Source organism: Rhinolophus sinicus, linkage group LG12, assembly GCF_036562045.2.
Source record: "Rhinolophus sinicus isolate RSC01 linkage group LG12, ASM3656204v1, whole genome shotgun sequence".
Taxonomy (NCBI): Eukaryota; Metazoa; Chordata; class Mammalia; order Chiroptera; family Rhinolophidae; genus Rhinolophus; species Rhinolophus sinicus.
Genome location: NC_133761.1, coordinates 32,970,740 through 32,990,859, shown reverse-complemented (window position 1 = coordinate 32,990,859; position 20,120 = coordinate 32,970,740). Strand labels below are relative to the sequence as shown.

General features: G+C 44.8%; 1 protein-coding gene across 5 annotated transcripts in view; it reads left to right on the top strand.

The window, feature by feature from the left end:
- MATN2 (matrilin 2) overlaps nt 1-20,120 on the top strand; it is a 145,399-nt gene that overhangs the window by 47,512 nt on the left and 77,767 nt on the right. For all 5 annotated transcript variants that reach the window (XM_074317011.1, XM_074317012.1, XM_019714989.2 and 2 more), the window contains exon 3: nt 15,070-15,639. In XM_074317011.1, the coding sequence (XP_074173112.1) occupies nt 15,070-15,639 (570 nt within the window). The remainder of the gene's footprint in view (nt 1-15,069; nt 15,640-20,120) is intronic.

Here is a 20,120-nt window from a genome sequence, read left to right as displayed (position 1 = left end):
ACTTATATAGCTGTTACAATACCATCGACTATCTTCCCTATGTTGTACTCCACATCCCGTGACTATATATACCTATATATTTAGTTATAGTTGACATTCAGTATTATTCTCCTTCAGCTCTTCAGGTGTACAGTGCATTGGTCAGGCATCTACACAGTCTATGACGTGATCCCCCTGGTAAGTCCAGTGCCCATCTTGCACCTTACATGGTTTTTACAACATTGTTGATTATGTTCCCCACACTGTATTAAACACCAATTTGTATTTCTTAAGACTTCACCTTTTTCACCCTGCCCCCAACCCCATTCCCTCTATCATCACCCTGATAGATCCAGTACCCATCTGACACCATACATAGTTATTACAATATTATTTACTATATTCTTTATGCTGTACCCTACATCCCTATGACTACTGTGTAACAACCAATTTGTACTTCTTAATCTCTTTCCCTTTCACCCATACTTAACCCCCTCCCATCTTAAAAAAGTCCCTCTAAGATTCCTTGTAATACTGGTTTGGTGGTGATGAACTCTTTCAGCTTTTTCTTGTCTGGGAAGCTCCTTATCTGTCCTTCAATTCTAAATAATAGCTTTGCTGGGTAGAGTAATCTTGGTTGTACGTTGTTGCTTTTCATCACTTGGAATATTTTCTGCCACTCCCTTATGGCCTGCAAAGTTTCTGTTGAGAAATCAGCTGCCAGTCTTATGGGGGCTCCCGTGTAAGTAATTAACTGCTTTTCTCTTGCTGCTTTTAAGATTCTCTCTTTGTCTTTAAGCTTTGGCATTTTAATAATGATGTGTCTTGGTGTGGCCTCTTTGGGTTTATCTTGTTTGGGACTCTCTGTGCTTCCTAGGCTTGTATGTCTATTTCCTTTACCAGGTTAGGGAACTTTCCTGTCATTGTTTCTTCAAATAGGTTTTCAATTCCTTGCTCTCTCTCTCCTCCTTCTGGTACCCCTATAATGTGAATGTTGGTATGCTTGATATTGTCCCAGAGGTCCCTTAAACTCTCCTCAATTTTTTGGATTCTTTTTTTCTTTTCGCTGTTCTGATTGGGTATTTTCTGCTACCTTTTCTATATCACTGGTTGGATCCTCTGCTTCATCTAATCTACTGTTGATTCCTGTAATATATTCTTCATTTCCGTTATTGTAGCCTTTATTTGTGACTGGTTCTTTTTCATGGTTTCCATCTCCATTTTTATGCTTCCTTTCTCTCTGTTGAAGTTCTCCCTGAGATTATTGAGCATTCTTATAACTAGTGTTTGAAACTCTGCGTCTGATAGATTATCTCCATTTTGCTTAGTTCTTTTTCTGGAGCTTTGTTCTGTTCTTTTATTTGGGACATGTTTCTTTGTCTCCCCATTTTGGCTGCTTCCCTGTGTTTGTTTTTATGTATTAGGTAGGGCTGCTATGTCTTCTAGTCTTAGTAGAGTGGCCTTATGTAGTAGGTGTGCTGTGGGGCTCAGTGGCGCAGTCTTTCTGGTTTCCTGAGCAACCCACTCCAGGTGTGTTCCTTGTGTGGGTTGTGTGTGTCCTCTTGTAGTTGCACCTTTGTTGCTATGTGCACATCAATAGGAGGGACTGACCCTTGGGCTCACTGTTTGTGAGGACTGGCCTTGACTACAGTGGAAGAGTTGTTGTTCAGGGGCTGACCCTACAGAGCAGGTCTGCTTTAGTAGGACTCTGGTGCCTGCCCAATCTGCCCCTTGGGTATGTCGTACTTGGAGGTGGCTGGCTAATGCTCCAGCTCATTTTGAAGCTGGCCACTGGGGGCGCCAGCCCCAGGACCACCTTGAGGGGCTCTGCTGTAGGTATACTTGGGCCATAGTCTGTGCCCCACCCAGGGCCACCTGGCAGGTACCAGAAAGAAATCCACAGATGGCTGTTGCCCATGCTGTGCTTGGAAGTGCCTTGAGAGGCCAAGCTGCAAACTAAGGCCAGTTGCCACTATGCTGGCTTAGTGCTGCTCAGCCAGAGGTACAAGACATGCTCAAGCCAGATGCTGCTTGTCTGTGTTCCGCAAACGTTTGAGATACCCTAGGAAAATCTGCAGTTTGAGCCAAAGCAGGTGGTCTGCATGAAAAAGCCATGGAAAGTGATCTGGGTGTGCCTGAAGGTTGGGTGGGGCCAGGTCTCAAATCGCCGGGCGGTGAATGATTGGTGGAGACTCAGATGTGATGGCTGCATCTGCAAGAAGGGAAGAGGGAGGGCTCAGCAAAGAAACAGTGGCCTCTGACAGCTCCCCCATGCAGGAGAAAGCTGCCTCTCCAGCTCCCGTCCCAAGCCAGACAACTCATTTCCCCACCATTTGTCCCCGCTGCCTCTCCAGCTGCTGCCCTGGCACTGGAGCTCAGAGTGAGTGATTCCATTGATGTGTAAGTCCTCATGCTGTCCCTTTAAGAGGAGTGTCTGTGAGTGCAGCTTCCCTCAGTCTCACTCAGTCACAATCTCTGCTGGTTTTTACAATGAGAAATTATGGGAACTTCTCTCCCCAGAACTGGAACCCTGGGCTTGGGTAGGGCTGGGACCTCTTGCTCCTCTGGGGGGTAGGGAGGACCCCCACAGCCAAAACATCCCTCCCGATCTTTAATGGTTGGGTGTAGGACAAGGCCGTTTCATGTCTCTGCCCTTCCTACCCGTCTGGAAGTGACCTCTGCGCATCCTTAGTTGAAAGGCTTCAGTTCAGCTTGATTTTAGGTGATTCTCAATAATGGTAGTTTTGTAGATTAGTTGTAATTTTGATGTGGTTGTGAGAGAACGTAAGCACAGATTTTACCTACTGCAGCCATCTTGGTTGTCTCTCTCATGTGTTCTTGAAAGAAGCACATGGTACATGTGCCTTGAATGGTATCAATCACTTTTCACACAGCTCATTGGGACAAGTGGGTCCATGATAAAAAACACACAGAACCAAGAGAAGAAAAGTGCAGTGGCTCTAGCATAACAGGAAGCCTACGTAACCACAATGTCCCTTTTCCCCAGCCATTTCCTACTTTCTCTCTTCGTTACCCAGACATTCAGAGCAGGGTGTATGTGGGGGCAGACTATGGAAATCACCTCTATCTGGATGTACACTGTTATTTCTATTCTCAGTAGTTGGCCAGACGAGATTACAGTAGGCACCCCTTATCTGTGGGGGATATATTTCGAGACCCCCAAGGTATGCCTGAAACCGTGGATAGTACTGAACCCTTTATATACAGTATTTTTCCTATATATACATACGTATGATAAAGTTTCATTTATAAATTAGGCACAGCAAAAATGAACAACAATAATTCATAATAGAATAATTATAACAATATACTGTAATAAAAGTTATGTGAATGTAGTCTCTCTCTTTTTCTGGTAACTGAGACAGCTACTAAGTGGCTAAAGGGTGAGGAGCATATACAGTTGGGGTATATGCTGGGCAAGGAAAGATTCACGTCCTGGGTGGTACTTTGCGAGATTTCATCATTCTACTCAGAATGGCATACAATTTAAAACTTATGAGTTGTTTATTTCTGTCATTTTTCATTTAATATTTTTAATCTATAGTTGACTGCAGGTAACTGAAACTGCAGAAAGTGAAATCATGAATAAAGGGCGACTGCTGTATTTGCTCTCTATCTTTGCTGGGTCATGCCTTTTCATTCAGAAGTACAATCTCTAGTGACTGTTCTTTGTGATTGAGGGTTAGGCTGTTCTGGCTAAGCATATGTTATGATTAGGATTATCAAATAATTCATTTGCAGTCATCTATATGCTTGCCTCAATGACCCCGGGACTGTAAAGCCCGAGTCCAAGGACTGTCTTTTGCATGTCAGCATCCCCACAGCTCCCATATTGTATTCTGCCCATAGTGCCTTCAGTTCACTGCATTTAGGTGCCAGCCCTGAGCCAAGCATTGGTGGAATGAAGGTGAATGAGGCCCAGTCATGACCTCAGAGGTTTGCATTATGGTTTGCTGGGGCTTGCAGGCCAGTAAACATAGTATTTTGGGGATGACATCACTGCATATTAGGTTACTAATTGTGCTTACTGTCATCACTACTTGGTGAAGCAGAAGGCACTTTTGGACTCAGGTAGGTGCAGCAGGTAAATCTCTGGGACCTAAGGCACAGTGATGCCTCCTAGACCACTGGCCCAGGGCAGAGGGTGAAGAGGCCATTCAGACATACGGGAGTGTGTCTTGAGTTGAGCTTTAACTCCTGGGTCTCATTCCAGTCTCTGTTAGTCCTCCCCACGTTTTATCTGGGAATTAAAGTGTTAGCTGGTAACTAGGAGGGTAAGGTTCTCTGGGACATTTTCCTATTCAGAAGAGACTCTTCACCCTAAGTCACCGACTGGGAAACAGAGCTAAAACTGAAGGTACTAGAATCAAACTGGCTTGGGTTTGAAATCCTTGTTCCACTACCACTTATTCACCTCATGCCGAGGACTTGTTATTTAACCTCTCTAAGCCTCAGTGTCCTCATCTATAAGTTGGGGATAATATTGGTACCTACCTTGTTTATTTTCTGAACTTAATTGAAAGCCAAGCCTGACATGCACATTGAAACAGAATGTAGATCAGAACACATGAGAGAATCCAGGATGTATGGTTGCAATATTTAGAAGGTGTCTCCTGGTCTTGGGTGGGTGCTGTGTCATGGGAAAGTGTCCCCAGACACCATCTTATCCTCTGGACTGTTGGCTCTGTGGCAGATGGTCTCTCAGGCTCACATGCCCCTTAGGATAGAGTTCTCAGATTCGTTGTGCCCAGGAATCACCTGGAGCAATTACAAGTGCAGATTCCTTGGCCCCAATCCCAGAGATTCTGATTCACGGGTCTAGGGTGCTATGTAGGATTCAACTTTTTAAATAAGTTCCCCACAGGCACTTCTGATGTCATCAAGACATTGAGGATCCCTGCTTGGGCTGTTCTTTATGTAGTCCGCTAACCAGCTCTCCCAGCCCATGTCAGCTCATGAGGGATATCTGCCACTTCTCTCTTTTCCACCATCCCACCTGCATATGCACATCGAAGAGAAGAAGAAAGACCCCAATGGAGCATTTACATGTCTGACACTATGCTGGGTACTAGGGATTCATGGAAGACACTACACGAGGCTGGGTAGCTCCATGCATGAAATTCTGGTTGGAACATGCTCAGACAGAAGTAAACAGGAGGTACCAGAGAGCTCAGGGGAAGGCCATTTAGGCCAGTGGAGGAGGCCCATCAAGGAAAGATTTTCAAAAACTTTTGACCAGGGGCCAGCCAGTGACTCAGGTGGTTGGAGCAACGTGCTCCTAACTTCAAAGGCTGCCGGTTCAATTCCCACATGGGCCAGTGGGCTCTCAAACACAAGGAACCACAAGATTGCTGGTTCAACTCCTCGAGTCCCACAAGGGATAGTGGGCAGCGCCCCCTGCAACTAAGATTGAACACGGCACCTTGAGCTGAGCTGCCGCTGAGCTCCCAGATGGCTCAGTTGGTTGGAGCGCATCCTCTCAACCACAAGATTGCCGGTTCGATTCCTCGACTCCCGCAAGGGATGGTGGGCTGCGCCCCCTGCAAGTAGCAATAGCAACTGGACCTGGAGCTGAGCTGCGCCCTCCACAACTAAGACTGAAAGGACAACAACTTGAAGCTGAACGGCACCCTCCACAACTAAGATTGAAAGGACAACAACTTGACTTGGAAAAAAGTCCTGGAAGTACACACTGTTCCCCAATAAAGTCCTGTTCCCCTTCCCCAATTAAAAAAAAAGGATTAAGTAAACTAATCTACCATGTTCTACTTTCCCTAATCTACCTTCCCCAATTAAAAAAAAAGGATTAAGTGAACTAATCTATCATGTTCTAGAGGCACAAAGGTAAAGGCAGACTTATTTCTCATCTGGAAACTCCTGACAACCTAGTCTCTACCCCATCAGAGAAGTGTAGCTTCACCTGGTATGGAATAAAGGGAAGAAATACCTCAGAAGGGAATGGAGAGTGAATCTGTGTAGTAAGGTACAGTAAAAATGTAGATTTTAATTAGAAACAACAACAAACAAACAAACAAAAGCAACTTTTGACCACAGGGCTGAGTGTTAAGCTGAGGAGGCAGAGAAGAGGGAATGGTGTGCAGTGAGCTACAAACTGTTTGTACTACAAATCGCTGGGGTATAAGGTGTAGGGGCAGGGAGAAGTGGGCTGGTCCAGGAGACAAAGAGTTCATCAGTTCTTTCTCCCGTGAATGGTAATGACCTTGCTGTCAGTGATCCTTAGGATGATGGCTTTTGAAGAAATTGTTCTGATGACCCTGAGGCTCATTTATACTGAGAACTTACAGGTGCCAAATCCAGCTACTGTGACTCTGATCAGTGAAACTCACCAAAATATTCATTTATGGGAAAGTTCTGCTATAAAAAGGGAAGGGTAAGGTCCGTTTGTTGGGAGAGTCTCTCTACTGTCCCAGGCCAGGAAAGCGATCCATGAGATGATTGGGGCATTGAGGTTGGGAGGGATCTAATGGAAGAGATCGGAAAGTGTGACGGACCAGCCGCCACAAGTCGATCAGTACCTAAATGGGGGAGTGGGAATGGATAAAAGACACTCACACAAATGCTAATGCTGCAGGTCTTCAGTGATGCTGAAGCCCCGAGTTTATTTTTCTTCACCAATATATGCAGTTTGAGTACGTGCAACTTAACAAAGAAAGCATGCATTACCTTAACAAATGTAAATTTTAACTTTTTCATAGAGGATACAAAATCACTGAAACTCCCAAAAGTAATTATCTTATCAATTACCCTGAATAGCCATCAGTCTTCTGTGTCCGGGAACTGGCCGCTCCCACCACATTCCTTAGCAGCTTGCAAGCACCCTCCAGGTGCAGGCAGAGACAATGCCTTAGGTTAAGCATAAACCGAACCATTCTATAAGGCTCAGAGTTATCTGCAACCATGGCTCCCCACAGGAAAGTGTCTGATTGGCAAATAGATTTCATTTCCCAAGTCCCCCTCCAGGCACTGGGTAGTGGGAATTTGGGGTTCTGTGTTGAGAGGAATCCTGTGGCTGAACTCCGATTCTGAGGCTGTGATTGATTAGGGGGGTGATCTCATAGGTGCCAGGATTGGGGTTCTGGACGTCCATGTGCAAGGCTTGGGATTTGCCATCTTCATTTGAGATTTTATCATGTGATTGGCTATCAATCCAGATATCTCCTGTGGTTTACACAGTTGGTTTTTTGAGTCTTACATGCAGAGCTTGACGTTCATACCAATTAAGTTTTATCTTATTGGTTTTGAGTTATTATCCCAACCCTCAGAAATCCTTTCTGCTCTTGTTAATCGGCTTATTAGCAATTCCTCCCAGCATTGTATGTAGTGGTGTAGAGAGAAACACAAGTACCTCCAGAATTTGGAAAAATGTTTAGGAAGTGTTACCAAGTGGGGAATAATTTGTTAATGAGTCCAAGAAGATATGTCTGAAATCCTATTAAGAAGGCCAAGGTGTCTCCCTAATATAATACAATCAAGTTTTCAGAGTATTCTCCAGTGGTTTTTTTAAGAGGGTGTGAGTACAGCGTGACTGATTCAAAGAAAGCCACGGCTCATCAAGTGCATTGTAAAATGTCTGGCACTAGTTAATGCAGCAGCTGGTGACTAACTAATGAGGAAGTTGGAGAGGGAAGCATCAACTGTGGCATCTAGCCCTGGCTGAGGACCACGGTGCCTCAGTCGAGTGTCCTGACTACAAGGGAGTTGCAGGTTAAATTGCACTGGGGGCAAAAATCAAAGCTAGTCCAAATTGCCTCTGGAATGTCCATGAGATCACCTGTAATCCCTGAGAGCTAGTCACAGTCTGGAGGCACATGGGACAGAACCACCAGAGGTGGCTGCAGGGGCCACATCTCAGGTGTCTGTGGGTATGTGCTCATTGAGCATAACGGTAGCTAGAGTTTCAGTGCTGTGTTATATGGTAGTCTTTTCTCTCCACCTGTCTGTCTGTCTTTCTTTGACCAGCCCATATAATTCAATTCACATAAACCAAATGTTTATGGGTGCAACTTCCCTGAGCTATTTTATAGTCTTAAAATGGCAGACACGTACCACTTTTATAGTTTAAGGAGAGTAATTCTTGCCACCTTTCCCTTTCCTTTACTCTGACCCCGTGCTCACCTAACAGCCCTCTGTCATACGTGTGGCTTTATCTGAAAGTTTATGTGCAGACTGTTGATGTGGCCAGTCTTGTTTGCCTGCCCTTCTCATTTCTCAGTGAAACACAACGTTAGCACTAATAACCAGACAGTGTCTCATAAGTACAGTTGACGCTTGAACAATGCAGGGGTTGGCGGCAGTAGAAAAATCCATGTATAACTTTTGATCTAATAGTCTACTGATGACTGGAAGCTTACTAATAACATATACAGCAGATTAACATCCTTTGTATGTTACATATAGTATATATTATATTCTGACAATAAAGCAAGAGTAAATAAAATGTTATTAAGAAAATCATAAGAGAAGATATATTTACAGTATTTATTGAAAAAATTCACATATAATTGGACCTGTGCAGTCCAAACCTGTGTTGTTCAAGGGCAACTGTATAATTAGCTGATTTACCTTTCTCCCGTTTCTTAGAAGTGGATAAAATTGAATACTTCAACCTTTTTTGTAGAGCACCAGACTCGAAAACCAGGTTGGCAAAATGATTCTATTTCATGTGTCAACTCTGTTAGATTGTTTGTAGGTAACTGGGGTGCAGTGTTGAAAGGATCCTGAGGCTGAGTGGGGTAGTAATGTTTGCCAGGGACAAGTGAAAAATGGGGGTGGGGTGGGGTCATTGCTAAGCCTGCCTCAGAGCCTGGGTACTGACAAGGAGAGAGAGTCAGCCATCGTCTCCGCCCAGCTCTCTGAGCACTCATCTTTTTAGTCCACCTATTTCATTGTGCCTATTACTATTTATCTGTATGGCTGCCTTTCACAATTCAGAGTCTTTCCTTCATTGTATTCCCAGAGACTTGTACACAGTAGGTACTCACTAAATATGTGTTGAATTAAGTACTCCACATAATTGTCTACATATATGGAATCTGTGTTTCTTCCTCATTAGAGTCACTTGTTTGCCTCGCTGGCATCCAAACGGATTCTCCTAATGTATCCCATCTAGGAATAAAAAATAAATAAATTGTGTATATTTTTCCTCTCCTTAAACTTGCTGGCTCATAATGATTATGGTTCTCCCTCCCGTCCCCCCCCCCCCCATTTCTCCCTAACTCTCTCTCTCTTTCTCTAATCATAAAATTTTTCTCCCCAGTGTCCCTTTGAAACTCTTGGTGAGCTAGTATTATCTCTGTCCCTTTATGACATTTGCATCATGTTTCATAGTGTTTCTGGTCATGCTTAGGGAACTTTAAAAAACCCTGTGATTATTCCTAGTTATAAGAACAATTTTATCTCTTGGCTCACTGCCACTTTCTCCAACATTACTCTTGTCATATTCTTGGTGATTTCAATATCCATATGAATGGTCCCTCAATGCTGTGACTTCCTTTCCTCCCATATTCTTGTCTTCCACCCTATCTCAGCTGTTTGCCCTCTTATCACACTCTTGACCCTGTGATTAGAACAGCTGCAGTCCCTTTACAATCTCAATTTAAGCCTCTTATCTTCCCAGCTCACCCCTTCTAGTACCTTCTAGAATTTCAACTTGAACAATCCTGTGACATTATCTGGACTTTCAGTCTATGGATCCTACTACTTCTCTGTCCTTCACACCCCCCCATTTCCCGTACTCTCTGTTCCCCCAGTTTAATTCCATAGGAAATTATTATAGTCATCCCGTCGACTCCCTTTGCTGCTCTCCTGATTCATCACTATCTCTTGGCTAAATGACAGCCCTGGTTAAATCAGAGTTTGTCTGCTTTCCCTCTTTACCTGCGCAGCCAAGTGTAGCCGGAGCAAAACACACCACCGTGTTATTGGTCTCACTTCAATGTCATAATCACCACTCTCAGGTTAACCTCTAATGCTGCCTGGAAATCATACTCTAGTTCCCTAGTCCATATACTCTTACACTGTCTGAGAAATTGTTACATTTTTTTCACTGTATCATTACATTTTCTACGGTTCTATGCTGTTAAGTGCCCACAAACCATCTGCTTATGGGAACTTTGCTGGGAATTGGTATGAAATATCACATTTTCTGAAATCGATTTCTCTCCCCCACCCCACCCTGGGCATTTGCCGATTGTCTAGGCCATATCCCTCTGTTTCCCACAGTCCCCCAAATATTGGTGACCTCAGGTTTCCATCACACCTGATCCATCCTTCAGTCTCCCACGGGCCTTGCTCCTACTGAGTCCTCAATAAGCACTTGTCAAGTGAATGAGAATGGAAACCATTAGCAGCCTGATTGACTGGGCCGCTGCTATTCAGGGAGGCAAGCATCTGTTTTCATCATTTTATTACATTTTTAAAAAGTACAAATAGGCATCTAGCAGAGGAGAAGTACTTGGCAGGAGGCAAACAAGTCTGGGCCATAACTTCCAGGCCCTGTGATTCTGGGGAAGGAAAGAACTGACCCCAGAGAGGCCGGGCAGTTTGGGCGCATGTGGATTGTGCTGAAATGACAGGTCTAAAAGGACTAAATCCTTTCTGAGCATTGCTTGGTGGTGAAGAGCACGGGCTACAGAACCAGACAAGATGGGTTATGTCCTAGCTCCTCTCCTCCCTCAGTGTCAGATCCTGAGCTGTTTAACCTTTCAAGACTCACTGTCTTCATCTGTAAAATGGGAACAGGAGCAGTACCTATTACCTAAAGTGGGTGTGAAGAATAAATAAGCCAACACATGGAAAGTACTCAGAAAACAAAGCCCGGTGCTTATTAAGAGCTCGATAAGCAGTAGCTATAAATCATTATTGTATTTTCTTTTGAGTCTTACAACAGCCCTATGAAGTATTATTATCCCCGTTTCACAGAAGGGACTGAGGGTCCAAGAGGTTAAGGAGAGGCTCAGGATCACACGGACAGAAAGTGGCAGAGGCTAGACTTGCACTAAGATCATAGGACTCTACTGCAGTTTCACTGAGCACTACAGAGCTCCCTTTTAGTCTCCAGGTGAAATCATTTTACCCTTGTCATAGAGATTCACATCACTTCCTTCTCCAAACATGTGTAGACCTTCCCAGGTAGATGGCACCAAATATTTACTGTGCAATTATATGGCCATGACTGAATTTAGCCGGAACAAGGGAGCCTGATTAGTGGCAAATCTGCAGCCCTGAAGGGAGGAAATAGTTCACTGTAATTGCACACTGTAATCCTGCTGGGACGGGAATGTTGCTTAAAACTGTCCTGGCTCAGGTTTACCTTCTCTGTAAGGGTACGAGGCACTCATTTGCCCAATGTGTGGGCTTTGGAGTCAAGCCGACAGAGCTAGAACAGCTGTTGACAAGGTCCAGACCGTCACTTAATGGTTCAAGGAATGACATTTTATGATGTGCCCACAAACCCTCCTTCAGTTGCTGTTGAAAGTCTGTCAGAAGGGTCCAGAAAGAAGATTGTTGTGTGTTCTCCTCCCAGGCTAAGGAGACAGGGATGCTGCTTATCAGAGCCAATGTGTGAAAGGAGCACACACAAAGGAGAGTCCATTTTCTGGAAACATCTCTCAGCAGTCCCCACATGGAGAAGCTGTGCAACTATTCACAGCAAATATTTCAGAATGCCCCCAAGCGTTTACAAAGCTCATATTGTAATGCCAGCTGTATTGAGAATTTTCCAAGGCGTCCACCATAAAATGGTGGAAAAGGCACCAGTGTAGTCCTAAGTCTGACCCTAATGAGCCACGAGGCCTCGCAGACATAAAGTCACCTCTCTGAGTCTCAGTTTCCCCTTCTGTAAAGTGAATTATTTGGACTTTATTTGACCCTTCTAGCTCTAAAGATTTTATTAGAATATGAGTTTATGAACCAAAAGTTCAAAAGTGACTATGCTCCCTCATAAAATGGCAAAGATTTTGATCCTAGAATCTGTGACTTTCCAGTAGGACCCAGACCTGCTCCGGAACTTTAGATTTCGTGGTTTTCATGCACTTCCTTGAACTGACTGCTGTGACTCACTCCCTTCCACCTGAAGCCTGCTCACCACCCAGAATTCCATTTAATTCCACAAATATTGACTGAAGACTTCCTGTATTCCCGACTGTATGGCTACACAGATGAATGAAACTAGTTTCTCATTTTTGGGATTCACAGTGAGATAGTGAGATCCTGACTTGCCAGAGCTTCTTTTCTCCAGAGATCCATCTAGAACCTAAACTGGTGGTGTTCCGAGTGTGGTGTCTGGACTAGCAGCATCAGCTTCACCCGAGAACTTGGTAGAAATGCAAATTTTCAGGTGCCACCCTAGACCTACAGAATCAGAAACTCTGGGGGGTGTGGCCCACTTATCTTAGTTTTTTACAAGTCCTCCAGGGAGTTGGGAGGCACCTCAAGTTTGAGAACCACTGAACTGGCCCTTTCAGAGACAAGCTTTGTGAGACTGTGATTGTGAGCCCTCAAAGGATGTGAGGAGACATCTTGAAGACAACTTGGTCACTTGGGCTGCCAGGATCTGTTTTCAACTCAAAATTACAGCTTCCTTGGAACCTCCAACAACTTTTTGAATCTTTGTGGTATTTTTGTAAATGTCCAGACATTGTGAAAACTCCCCACTTGTTTTGACAGGAACTAATCCAGTTTAGCACATAATTCCTCGTGGAACTTCCAGGATTCCCTGTAAATTGATTGTGGTGCTTAATGGGATGTTAACACCATGACTAAGACCCATGGGGAAAGTCCCAGTCCTGGGAGGACCCCCTGCTTCCAAAAATCTCCAGAGGAAGAAAATTCTCAGGAAGCTAGTCCATTGTCTGTCTCCCTCCTCCCTTCCAAGGAGCCTTCCATGAATATCGTGCTCCATGGCAGGGTCTGAGTCTGGCTCCAGTTCTCAGCAGGAGGAGATCATTGGGCCACATCCTCCCAGCAGTAAGTTCAGACATTAAGGGTGGGGCAGTGGTGGCTCTTGGAGAGGGGCATCCTCACTCCTGGCCCTTGTCTTCTTTCCTGGGACATGTGGGTCTGTCATCCACTGCTCCACCCCGGGCCATGTGCTAGACCACCTTCATGAAAATTAGAAAAAGGCACCCCCTCTAGGTGCCTCTCTGAGTGGACACAGCCCCTGGGGCTCAGGACTGGACTGGATTGTTTCCTTAAATTCTTATAACTACCCAGTGGATGGGTGTTACTCTTGTCTCCATATGATTTTTCTTTTTCTAGATTATAAGACATTTTCAAACTTTCAGCACCCTCATTTTGTCATTTAGCCAATGGGTATGACACACCTAGCTCTTTTTTCAAGCGCTTTCTTGAAAATTAAATGAGATCATAGTGATAAAAACTCTCTGGAAAAAAGATTTCAAAACATCCTACAGATGTCAGATTTTATATTGATCTTATCCCAGAGTCCTCAAAGACAGTTTCTGGGGCTTCTGGTTTGAGAAACTCACCTTAAATTCACACAGCTCCCAGTGTTATATGTGCATGTGCAGAAGGTTGGTTTCCTGTCAGGATAGGGCTGTTTGGGGTATGTCCTCCCTTAAAATCGTTAGACTTGTGAGGCTGCAATGGATGAGGTGTGTGTGCAGGCACTCAGGGGCGAGTCATGGCCTGGCAAGCTGGCCTGGACAGGATGACCTCATGGGCCTTTCTTCTCATTTTAATGACTGGGTTCACTGTTTCATTTTTGGCTTTCTCTCCCTTTTTTGCAGCTGTGGTGATTGGGATTTAGGGCAAGCATTTAGGATCCCTTTTCTAATCCATATCAAAAGAGGACTTAACTGCAAAGTCTGGGAAGGGGAAGAGGGACTCTCCCTGGTTGGATGCTGTAGCTCAGAATATATGAAAAATTCCAGCAGGAATGCCCAATTTCCGCACTCTGAGGCAGGAGGCCTTTCATCCAATATTATACTTTTCCCAGAATGTAATGCGTTTTCATCCATGGACGCAAACTTCTTATAGCCTTCTTGCTTGGGTGCTGAAGGAATAAGTATGGCAGTTATGGTAGTAAGAGAGACTTAACATTTGCTTTTTTCTAGTCTCTGTGACTGTGTCCTTTGTTGAAATGTTTCTTGGCCAGGTTCCTTCTTCATTTCCACCATTGCCCTGATTGAGACTGAGTCCCCCTCTCAACCAGATTAATACAACAATGGTCTGGATCACCCATCTTGCAAACCACTACTACACTCAATTGACTTTTTATTACATAATTTCACTACAGGAGAGATAAGTTATATAATATGTATAATATGATGCTAAGCATATTATGCCCATCACTTGTGGCATCATGTACAAATTTCTCAGTCTGAATTTACAGGCCTTTTACCACTGGCTCCAGGCTACCTCTCCACCTTAATTCCTACCTGCAACACCTAGCAGTTCCTTCATCACTTATTTTATTATCCACCATATTCATGCCAACTTGGGCTTTTGTTCATGTGTCTCTCTCTATCTGTGCCTTCTCTCAATTGAAACACTATGTATCCATAAGGCCAGCTCATGTCCTATCCAGCCCACTAATATCCTTGTTTTCTGCACATATATTGTCAACACCACATGGTTTAATACTAGCTCTTTTTCATCTGTTCCATTAGTTAAGTCTCCCCAGGTAGATGGTAAGCTCCTTGACATTGGTCCCTATCCTAAGCTTCTTCCATATTCCCTGCAGTATCCAGGCAAACTTATGTGGCATACACTAAATAATAAGGCATTTTGACGCTGATCAGGTGTTTACCCACCTAAAAACTGTATTGATGATTTTCTAGAAACTAAAGTGTTCATTTATCTTGTGAAAAGAAAGAATACTTGTTTACAGCCAATACTCATGATTACTCAGTCATACACATATATACCCTTACAAACTTTCCCAAGTGGTGAAGAAAAACCGATGAAGATTGGAAGTTAGAAAGGTGATTCACCAGCCTTAGGATTTCCAACAACAGCCAACCTGCACTGGGCCCTTCCCACTCTTCTAATGCATTTGACCTCTCCTCTCCTCTCCTCTCTCCCCAGAGAGCTCCTGTGAGAATAAGCGGGCAGACCTGGTCTTCATCATTGACAGCTCCCGCAGCGTCAACACCCACGACTATGCCAAGGTCAAGGAGTTCATTGTGGACATCTTGCAGTTCTTGGACATTGGCCCTGACATCACCCGAGTGGGTCTGCTCCAATATGGCAGCACCGTCAAGAATGAGTTCTCCCTCAAGACCTTCAAGAGGAAGTCCGAAGTGGAGCGTGCTGTCAAGAGGATGAGGCACCTGTCCACGGGCACCATGACAGGACTGGCCATCCAGTATGCCCTCAACATTGCTTTCTCAGAAGCGGAGGGGGCCCGGCCCCTGAGGGAGAATGTGCTGCGGGTCATAATGATTGTGACGGATGGGAGGCCACAGGACTCAGTGGCCGAGGTGGCTGCAAAGGCACGGGACACAGGCATCCTGATCTTTGCCATTGGCGTGGGCCAAGTGGATCTCAACACGCTGAAGGCCATAGGGAGTGAGCCCCACGAAGACCACGTCTTCCTGGTGGCCAACTTCAGCCAGATGGAGTCGCTGACCTCGGTGTTCCAGAACAAGTTGTGCAGTAAGTCCTGCCCCCTGTGGCTCTTCCAGGGTCATCATTAGGATTCATTTATTCATCTTCCAGGTTCATTTTGTATTGCCTCGTCCCAGCTACTGTGTTGGAAGGGGTGTTCAGCAAATGCCACGATAGAGACAGCATCATCTTGGGGCTTACACTCTGGCCAAGGGGACAGATATTAAGCATGTAATTACACAAATAAGTAAGTAAATGCAGTGTAATAGTGTAATGAAGGAAGAATTCAGGGCAGGACCTGACCTAGTCCAGGGTGCTCAGGGAGACATCCCTGGGGAAGGGACATTTAAACCCAAACTACAAAATGAGTAAAAGTAGATAGGTAGAGTTTTTCTCCAGCACATTGAACTGCCCTGGCATTCCCTAAGATAGGAATGGAGGGCAAAAATCATAGCGTAATTTCTCCTTGGAAAGTGTGGAATACCAAACATTTTTGCCCCATGATGGTGCTAGCAGTGGATGTTTTCTCAACTGACAAACAGGCCCAGGGTATGGGGAGGACTAAGACGTGGTCTTGGTGCCTTCCCACCTGTTAAGATGGTAGGTCCCCCTTCACCCCCCACCTCACTCACTCCTACTGCAAGGGAGGCCTCCCCAAGTGCTTGAACTGCTTTCTTCTACCTTAAGCATCTTCCTCCATCTCTTGCTTTCTAAGCCTACTCTCATCAAGGCTTCTTTCTCCCTTTGTTGCCAGATTCCTCCCAGTTACCTTCAACCTGAGCTCCTGCCTCAGTTCTTTTCCAGTGGGTCAGCTTGCTCTCTCCCCAGTTTCCTGCTTCTGCAGCTGCCTTCTCGTCCCTTCTCCCCCCAGAAGGGCAGGGGCCCAGGGGGCCAGCCCAGGCTTCACTCTAGTCCCTGGAAACTGGAAATGTGTCTCCTGGCCTGGTAAACATTGTCCAATCCTGTCTCTCCCACCCTCATTGGTTCCCCTCCAACTTTCCTGCTTCTTTGATGGGAAAACAAAAAGAAATACCTATTTTGAAATGACTAGCATTTCCCTGCCATATGAGCTTGAGAACAAATTTCCCTCTAATTCCCCAGGAGCAGGAACATGCGCCTAGGGGGCTCTGAGGACCAGTTCTCAGAATGTGACAAAGCCTAGATCCACCTCCCCACCCACCCCACCCTGTCAAAGCCTCACGGAAGAACAGGTGTGCTTATGATGTGTCTTTTTCAAAAAAAAAAAATCCCCTGCTGAGAACTCACCTCAAAAATCAAACAATCATTGTTTCTTGACTCCAGAATCAAAATATTTACTTAAAAAATCAATGCCATGGAGGAAAAAGAACTTTTTCTCTGCCACGTCACTTGGAAAGTGTTCAGAAGTGCCATTTTCCCTGGCACCGCAGAAGGGCTGTGTTACTGTGGTGCGCTGTGGCCCAAGTCACCTGGAAAACTTCACCCAGTAGAACGCTCTGCAAACATTTTTAAGGTTTATGACTTTAAATGACTTCTGCAGAATTTATGTTTCCCTCTTCCTGGAAATATTAAAAAAGAAATTGGTTCCATAGCAGTTTTGATGGGTTTATTCTTTTGTCTTGGAAAATGTTAATGGAGGAGTTCTTTTATAAGTGCTCTGGAGTTATCAGCAAATGGAAAGGTAATAGGATGAGGCTGAGGATGCGGACTTGTCTGTGGAAGAAACTTCTCTGCATCCTTTATATCCAGGCAGCAAAATTAAAAGGCAGTTTGAATTCCCCCTTTCCCCCCAAACCGACTTTGTTGTAATCTGGAAACAGATTACAACAAAGTCGCAATAAGCTCTAAGAAAACTGTATTATGCCATTTGTTCATTCGTTCGTTCCTGTGGCCTAAGAACGGAATCCCCACCCTCTTCCCATCCCTCAGGATACCAGCTTCTCTCTCACTACATTGCAGGGCTCTGCTGAACAGACTTGTCAACTGTCTTCAAAGGTTGAGGAGGCCCTGGGCTTCTATCAACTGTGCAGTAAAGATCGCAGTAACTGACATTTATAAAGCACTTTTTCTTCTGTTTCTGCATTTGATCCTCACCAAAACCTGGGGAGGTAACACAATACTGTCCTTCCTACTCTGCAGGTTAGTAAACTCGGTAAGTGAATTCGCCAAGAACAAACAGCCATCAAATGGTGGATTCTGCTTCCAAAGCTCTTGCTTGTTTCACTCCTTCACACGCTGCAAGTTATAAATTTCTTCTTTAAGGTAAACCATTTTCTGATGGCAGCCTCCACCCTCCAACCCTGCTAGGTAAACCAGCTTTGAGGTTGACATTCCTGTCAGAGTTTGAGGGGAAGCCTTTGTAGGGTAGCGAGGAGTGACCCCACCTGCCAGCTGTACGATGCTGAGCAAATCTGTAAAATGGGGATTTTACCTGCAAAGATAGATGAGTGAGCAGGCGTTATAAATTGTAGAGCCCTATTCAGTGTGCATCGTGTTGTGTATGATTATGGTCAGATCCATGGAGGACCAGCAGGCTGGGCAGCTGGCCTCAGCTTTGAGCTACACTCCAGGTATCGGGCAACAGTGATAAGCATCTTCCAAATTCAGACAGCATCTCTGCAGTTTCGGAAGTCTCATTTGTTCCTTAAACATTTATTGAGCTACACTCTGATAATAATAGCTGCTTTTGTCCTGGGCTAGGTACTTCCCATATATTATTTCATTTAATACTTATAACAGCCTTTAAGACAGGTGCTATTATTATCCCCATTTCACAGAAGTGGAAACCAAAGCAACTTCAAGTAGCAGAATTGGAGACTCAGATTGCAGTCTCTCTGGCTCCAGAACCCTTACCCTCTACGTGCCTCGCCCAAAGGTTCCAGGCTCGTGAAAGATGATCTCATCACAGAAAAATGGGATGTTGGCTATACAAAGTATGCACTTCAGTGCCCTTGGAAAGTCACCTAACACTGGGGGACCTCTGATAAAAAAATGCCTGGGTCTGTCTGCCTAGGGGCCCTAAGAGAGCTTTGAACGGAATATAATAATAATAATAATAATAATCACTAACATTTATTGATTTTAATATGTGTGTATGCTGTTTTGATCTATTAGCATATATTAACTCATTTTATTCACACAACAAACCTGTGAAGCATGTGCTCTTATAATTCCCATATTATAGAAAAGGAAATTGAGACCGAGAGGTTCAATAACTTGTGACCAAGATCACAGAGCACTAAGTGGTAGAGTTGAGATGTGAACCCAGGCATTCTGGCTCAGAACCTACGTCTTAACCACTATGCGTTTAGAGACTTGAAATGTGAGTAGGAGTTTACTGGCTACGTGGGGAGGGCGGATGCAGTAAGCCAGGAATGGAATGATATTTTCAATTGTTTTTTCTATTTCATTAAAATTAAAGAAAAAAACAAGCAAAAAAAAAAACTACTCCACATTCTGTGTTAAATTTGTGACCTGCTAAAGAGACATGACTCACAGTTTGAAAACTGCTGACGAAGGTTTAGGCAGGGAAGTGGAGGCCATGGTGTACCTGGGGACAGGCTTTCAGAGGGAAGGAAGGCTGAAGCTCATGTGCTTTGGGCAGAGCGGAAAAGCACTGCTGGCTCTGTAGTCTCCCAGTGTGATCAAGGCAGGACCCTAATTGTACAGTTAGGAAGAGATTAGGCTCTGGGGCCAGACTGCCCTTGAGTAGGTGTCCTGGCTCTGGCTCTCACTGGCTGTGTGGATGTGAACTTGGACACAGTGGTGGCTTTACACCCCAGCCATAGTAGGGGCGGGGAGTGGGACCCCTGAAGTTGTGTTCTCAGGCGGTGCCTGAGACAACCAGAGAATCTTGGACGCCAGGTGTCCTGTGAATTGAGGCCCTGTCTATAAGATGACCAAAACCTTTACATCCTGGGGTCCATCATTTTTGCTACCCAGTGAAAGAAGACAGAGAATTTAGGGGCTGAAAAATGTATGTCTATCCCGAGCCTTCTGAAGTCATTGGAACTTGGGCAGGGCTGCTTTTAATTAACCTCGTAGTACCTGCTTTATCAGCCTAGCCTGGTATTTAGAGCCAGAGGCTGGCTGTTCCTATCCTAATAGCCTCACCCCACCCAGGCCAGGCACAATGTAAAGCCCTAATTCTGTTCCGAAGACACTTATTGCACCCCTTTGAGGCCCTGTTGTTAAGTGGGAGGTAGATTGACTTCAACAGACGTTGACTTTACATACCCAGTAGTTCAAAACCTCAGCCCCACCACTCCTTTGATCATTCCTTTAGTCATCTATGCATTATTCATTAATAAACATTGATGAACATTCAGATTTCTTAGTTAAAAAACCCAGTCCTGCCACTGGCAGCCGGCTGATTAGTGATTCCTCCTAAACACAAGGCCTCGACCCAGTTTCAACCCAGAAGGCCTTCTGAGAACTGTGACCACTTGAGGCCAGAGGAGGAGGCAGAACTATCGTCTCGCGGACTGTCACATCACAAAGGCCTGCCCCACGTGAGAGCGAGGCATTAGGGCCCAGATGCCCTTGGATCA